This window comes from Ischnura elegans (assembly GCF_921293095.1).
Source record: "Ischnura elegans chromosome 13 unlocalized genomic scaffold, ioIscEleg1.1 SUPER_13_unloc_1, whole genome shotgun sequence".
NCBI classification, from domain to species: Eukaryota; Metazoa; Arthropoda; class Insecta; order Odonata; family Coenagrionidae; genus Ischnura; species Ischnura elegans.
Genome location: NW_025791657.1, coordinates 4,384,593 through 4,391,174, shown reverse-complemented (window position 1 = coordinate 4,391,174; position 6,582 = coordinate 4,384,593). Strand labels below are relative to the sequence as shown.

Here is a 6,582-nt window from a genome sequence, read left to right as displayed (position 1 = left end):
GCAGCCTGCATTGCGCAGGTAACACTTGGCTTAAATAAGGATTACGAGGGCCGTTTTTTTTCAACCTCCGATAGGCTATAAATAAAAGACAATTTCATATAAAACAATAACTTAATTACCAAAAGATTGGTACACTTCTGGTTATTTTTCGACATATTCGCCGAAGAGATTGAGACATTTGTCATATCTGTGGACAAGCTTTTCAATACCCTCTTCAAAGAAAGTTGCCGTCAATGAATTCATGTAGTCCTTGACGTTGGTTTTAAGGTCCTCATTGGTTTGAAAGCGCTTCCCACCAAGCCACGTCTTCAGTTCAGGAAAAAGATGAAAGTCACTGGGTGCTAAGTCAGGACTGTATGGCGGATGATCGAAAATGTCCCATCCAAATTGTTTGAGAACCCGTTGAGTTGCTCCAGCAGTGTGGACGGGCATTGTCATGGATCAGAACAACTCCAGCGGTCAGCTTTCCTCTTCTTTTGTTCTGAATGGCTCTACGCAAACGTCGTAAAGTTTCACAATAAACAGCTGCAGTGATTGTGGTTCCGGGCTCCATAAACTCCACAAGCAACACACCTTGTTGGTCCCAAAACACAGTAGCCATAGTCTTTCTGTTGTTGAAGGTTTGTTTGAATTTCTTTGGTTTGTTTGGTGAATTTGAATGCATCCATTGTTGAGATTGTCGTTTTGTTTCCGGTGTGTCGTATTGAATCCAGGTTTCATCCCCAGTCACGATTGATTTCAAAAAGTTGCCTCCTTCATCATGATAACGCTCAAGAAACTCCAAAGCTGACGCCATTCGTCCAGTTTTGTGGCCGTCTGTCAACATTTTTGGGACCCAACTTGCACAAAGTTTTTTGTAGTCTAACTGCTCAGTAACAATAGAGTACAAAACAGACCTTGAAACTTCTGGAAATTCCGTAAACAACGCAGTAATGGTGAATCTGCGGTTTTCTTTAACCCTACTGTCAACTCGTTTAACCAGGTCATCTGAAATGACAGATTTGCGTCCTTGGCCCCCTTCATCATGCACATCATTACGGCCATCTTTGAACTTTCGACACCATTCACGCGCAACACCATCACTCATGAAGTTTTCCCCATAAACACGACTCATTCTCCGATGGATTTCTGCAGCACTATGGCCTTCAGCCTGTAAAAAACGAATCACACTTCGCAATTCACACTTGGCGGGAGCATCAATAATGGCGGACATGTGTACGTGGCTGTAGCAAAATGCCGACTCGTATTAATACCTCATCAAACGAAGGAAACTTTCCACCCTCAGCCAGTTTTAATAGGTGGTTATTAAGACATGTTTCCCTGAGCTCTGTGCCTCATGCATGCATTGGTAACCTCAGACGATGTAAAACTCCTATCCACTCTTATCGAAACTAGGTCCCTGTGACGTCACGTGGAGTGGAATCGCATGGGCGCCAATCAGGCCTTTTTCAAATGAGGATAAAAATTGACCATTGCCATTCGTCTAAACTGGGAATTATATAACCAAATAATTTGTATATTATGAATACAATAATGGTGGGTAACGAATCGCAATCAATGCCTTTCGTTTTCTTTGATGAAGGAAACTGCCTTATTGGTTGCCACAAATTTTGACTTTTTTCATGTTTGCTATAAATATATCCAATATTTATTTTTGAACAGTAAAATTTTTGATAGAAAATCAGGCCCGATAAATACTCATAAAAAATTGCCTCACTGAAGACAGGAACTCCAGCCTTAGATGCAGGAATAGAGGTAATCCCATGATCCTTTTGAGCTAGTGGATGATGAATACATTAATTATTCATTGTTTGTAAAAAAAAACATGACACCAAAGTTTGAGGAGGTCTGTCATCTAAATGAAGCAATCAATTTCAATGCAACAAGAAGCATATAAAAGAGATTTTATTTCTACATTTGACCATTTACTTTTTTTAAAATTCCTTCCTACAGTATTTCGTTCACTTAATTCTTCCCAAAAAAACCTATTTTTCACGTAAAATCAAGTTTCCCAACTTTGGGTGTGTAGCGATGGCTACGCTAAATAACACACTTCGGTTATCTGCGGAGAGGCGTTTATTGTGACTTGACAATACAGGACTGAACTTGGGTAGCCCAGATGGCTAGCTTATATACATGCGGCGAATATTCTGGAACGCCGCGCCGGATCTTCCTCGAACCTTCTAGAATTCCTGAAAAGATATAGGAAAAAATACCGGCCGGCGCTAGGACTCGAACGCGCGCCGTCCGATTAGTAGGCGGACACTTATCCACTGGTCCAACTCTACATTGTGGCGGACGATGCGCCACACTACTCCCCCCCTTGGAGGAGAGACAGAGTGTTGGCAACAAAACGTTCTGGAGGACGGACGGCGCGGCCGGAGCGAGTGGTGGTATCTGGTGACGGAGTAGGCGGAGGGTCCTCCTCAAGAAGATGGGCTGGCTTGAGACGGTCGATTGATATAGTGGCTGGTTTGCCATTGATGTACAGGGTATACGTCTTCTCACCGCGGCTGAGGACAGGATATGGTCCCGCGTAAGGTGGTTGCAGGGCTGGCCGCAAAGCGTCTTGGCGGACAAAGACCTGGGAGGATGTGGCCAAGTCCTTGTGGATGAAGACACGCTGCGATGAGATGTGGCGTGACGCAGGGGTCGGACGCAGCTGGCTCATGTGGTTACGCAGCTGAGAAACAAGATCCTGGGAGTCCAGATGCTGGGCAGAGTCGACAAAAAAGTCCCCGGGAAGACGCAGTTGCTCCCCGAAGAGGAGTTCGGCAGGTGTTGTCTGCAGGTCGGCTCTCCAAGTTGTGCGGAGGCCGAGAAGAACTGTGGGTAGTGCGTCCATCCATGAGTTGGAAGAAGAGCACATGAGGGCCGCCTTAAGAACGCGATGTAGTCGTTCGACGAGTCCGTTTGCCTGGGGATGGTAGCTCGTGGTGTGATGTAGCGTTGTTCCCAGAGTGGTGCAAAGTCTCTGGAAAAGAGATGACACAAACTGTCGTCCACGGTCGCAGGTGATGTGTTGAGGACAGCCGTAGTGAGCAACCCATCCAAGGAGAAAGGTGCGGGAGACGCTGTCTGCGGTGATGTCTGCTAGGGGTTCTGCGACTGGCCAGCGGGAGAATCGGTCGATAATTGTGAGGAGGTACCGGTAGCCGGAGCAAGACGGGAGAGGTCCCACGATGTCCATATGTATGTGTTCGAAACGCCTGGTTGGCGGAACGAAGTCTCCAAGTGGCGTTGTGATGTGACGAGACACCTTGCAACGTTGGCAGGAGAGGCAGCTGCGAGCCCATGCGCGACAGTCCTTTCGCATGGATGGCCAAACATATCGACGGGAGACGAGTTTAATGGTGGAGTTTGCACCAGGATGACTAAGGGAGTGGATGTTGTCAAAGATTTGCCGGCGATATGAGGGAGTAACGTAGGGGCGTGGGGTTGGCATGGAGGTGTCGCACCATAGTGAAATGTTCGTTCCGGGTACAGGCCTACGGTGAAGTTGAAGAGCCGTACCGCTGTGGCGTAGTCTTTGGAGCTCTTCGTCTTCATCTTGGGAGCGAGAGAGAGCGGCGAAGTCAATCGGAGACGGTGTGGATATGGATTCTACCCTGGAGAGACAGTCCGCGACGACGTTGTCAAGTCCGGAGATGTGTCTCACGTCCGTGGTGAATTGTGAGATGAATTCCAGGTGATTAAATTGTCGTGGTGAGCAGGTGTCGCTACTCTTCTTGCTGGGGCCAAAGGCATAAGAGAGTGGTTTGTGATCGGTGAAGATGGCGAAATCGCGGGCTTCAACCATCGGCCGAAAGTGCCTCACTGCTTGGTGGGCGGCGTAGAGTTCGCGGTCGTAAGTGCTCCACTTCTGCTGGGAAGGTGTCAGCTTGCGAGAGAAGAAACCGAGTGGCTGCCAAGAGTTCCCAAAATTTTGCTGTAGGACAGCGCCGATTGCGGTTCGGCTAGCGTCGACGACAAGAGCCAGAGGTGCTGAGTCGATTGGATGCGACAGGGTTGCCGCCTTGGCTAGTCCGCCTTTAGAGGCATCGAAACTCTGCTGAAGTTCTGGTGTCCAGAAAATTGGAGTGGAGCTCCTGATATCAGGACCTTGAAGTAGAGCATTGAGAGGGGCCTGTGTGGATGCGGCGTGTGGTATGTGCTGTCGATAAAAATTCAGCATACCGAGGAATCTCCGAAGGTCCTTTATGGTCTTCGGTGGAGGGAAGTTATTGATAGCAGCTACCTTGTCAGGTAACGGCGAGCATCCGTCAGCGCTCACGTGAAAGCCCAGAAATGTGACCTTGGAAGATCCTAGGACACACTTAGCTGAGTTGACGATGACACCGTAGTCAGAAAGGCGCTGAAATAATATCCGCAGGTGTTGATGGTGCTCTTCCTGCGAACGGGAAAATACTAAGATGTCATCTATGTAAGGAAAGCAAAAATTTAGGCCTTCGAGAGCTTCGTCGATGAAGCGCTGCCATGTTTGGGCGGCATTTCGAAGTCCAAATGGCATAAATAGGAATTCAAAAAGGCCGAAGGGTGTAATTATGGCTGTCTTCTCTATGTCTTCGGGAGCCATTGGAATTTGAGTGAAGGCCTTGGCACAGTCGATAACACTGAAGATGTTGCACCCCTGAAGAGCGTGGGAGAAATCCTTCAGATGGCGGACGGGGTAGCGGTCCGGTATCGTACGTGCGTTGAGAGCCCTGTAGTCACCACAAGGTCGCCAGCTACTATCCTTCTTGCGAACCATGTGTAGTGGTGAGGCGTAAGGGCTGTGTGAGCGACGTGCAGTGCCTTCGCGTACTAGTAGCTCGAATTCTGCCTGTGCATCTCGGAGTCGATCCGGGGCTAGACGGCGGGCACGGCGGTAGATTGGCGGTCCAGGTTGTAGGCGTATGTGGTGCTTGGTATGATGGTGGATCTCCCGAGGAGTCCCTGATGGCCGCGTGATATCAGGAAATTCGGCCAGGAGGTCGTGGTAGGATGAAGAGCCCGACAGAGCGCGCACGCTGTCCTGGTAAGTTCGACGTCGATGACCCGATGTAGAATGGCCAGTGATTGCGTCGATGAGCTGAGCAGTGGCCATGTTAGGAATGAGTTGAAAGTGGGTTAAGAAATCTGCTCCGATGATTGGCTCGGTAACGTCGGCAACGATGAATCTCCAAAGGAAGTCACGCGGGAGGCCGAACTGAAGGCGTAGAAGTAAAGTACCATAAGTACGGATCCTACTGTCATTGGCTGCGGAGAGCTCGTAGTCAGTGCAGGTTCGTTGTTCGGTGCATAATTTTACAGGGTAGATTGAGAGATCCGATCCTGTGTCTACGAGGAAACGCCGCTGGGAGAGGCGGTCGGTGACGAAGAGGCGGCAGCCTGTGATAGAACGACTCATAGCCGCCGTTACGAGTCGCTGTTGGAGTTTACCGGATTCACTGCATTTGCGGTGCATGGCTGGATGCAACGTCTGGCTTCGGCTCCAAATTTGCGATGGTAGTAACACATCTCAGGCTGAGCGGGGCGCGGCGCGGGTAGAGATCTGCTCCAAGTCCGTGAGTACGGAGGTTTTTTCAGATGAGCTTGTATATCTTCGAGCTGCTTTGAGAGTTTCTCAACCCGTTGGGCCAATGACGAAACATCGTTGGTATGGCGTACTGCATGGATGGCGGGTGCAGTTGGAGGCGGAGCCACGGCGACGATGCGGTCGGCCATATTTGCAAGTTCATCAAGAGGCATTGAAGTAACTTGCGTTTGCAGGATGGCTTGAGCGTTGGCCGGAAGACGTTGCAACCATGATGTGCGGAGGAAAGAATCCTCCACAAGGGTGGTGCTGATGAGAGACCGCATGCGTCGTAATAGTTGCGAAGGCTTGGTATCACCGAGCTCTTCTGCTGTGAGGAGTTGCCGCACCCGTTGATCCTCGGAGGGAGAGACGCGCTGTATCAATAGGTTTTTCAGCGTTAGGTAACGATTCTCGGCCGGAGGATTCACGATAAGATCGCTTATTTCACTGGCAAAACGATGGTCTAGGTTTCCCACGACGTAATCGTATTTAGTCTTGTCCGAGGTGATGTTGCCCAAAGAAAATTGTGCTTCGACTTGGGCGAACCATATTTCAGGCTGTGCTGGCCAGAAAGGAGGCAGTTTCGGAGTGACGCGGTAGACGGCAGCAGTGTCGACGCCGTAGGATGATGTGGACGGTGAGGCTTGTTGCGATGACAGCGTTGTTTGCTGCTGTTGTTGCTGCAGAGCCTGCTGGTGCTGTTCTTGAAGGAGCGCTAGCTGTTGGCTGTGGTTCGTTTGGTGTTCGGCGAGTTGCTGCTGGAGTCCCGCGATTTGAGCCTGCAGTTTGGCGAGTTGATCTGCGTCTGCCATGGTCGCGTGTTGTCGGGGTCACCACTGTAGCGATGGCTACGCTAAATAACACACTTCGGTTATCTGCGGAGAGGCGTTTATTGTGACTTGACAATACAGAACTGAACTTGGGTAGCCCAGATGGCTAGCTTATATACATGCGGCGAATATTCTGGAACGCCGCGCCGGATCTTCCTCGAACCTTCTAGAATTCCGGAAAAGATATAGGAAAAA

General features: G+C 49.6%; 2 protein-coding genes across 2 annotated transcripts; both read right to left on the bottom strand.

The window, feature by feature from the left end:
* Positions 1-346: 346 nt before the first annotated feature.
* LOC124172499 (histone-lysine N-methyltransferase SETMAR-like) lies at positions 347-1,213 on the bottom strand. The gene has a single exon (XM_046551939.1). It carries the CDS (start codon positions 1,211-1,213, stop codon positions 347-349), a length of 867 nt encoding a protein of 288 aa, XP_046407895.1.
* Positions 1,214-5,397: 4,184 nt separating this feature from the next.
* On the bottom strand, positions 5,398-6,369 carry LOC124172498. Its single transcript, XM_046551937.1, has one exon. It carries the CDS (start codon positions 6,367-6,369, stop codon positions 5,398-5,400), a length of 972 nt encoding a protein of 323 aa, XP_046407893.1.
* Positions 6,370-6,582: the final 213 nt, after the last annotated feature.

Bases quoted from the DNA above. Each gene is read 5' to 3' on its own strand.
- LOC124172499 (XM_046551939.1), bottom strand. From the start codon at position 1,213: ATGTCCGCCATTATTGATGCTCCCGCCAAGTGTGAATTGCGAAGTGTG.
- LOC124172498 (XM_046551937.1), bottom strand. From the start codon at position 6,369: ATGGCAGACGCAGATCAACTCGCCAAACTGCAGGCTCAAATCGCGGGA.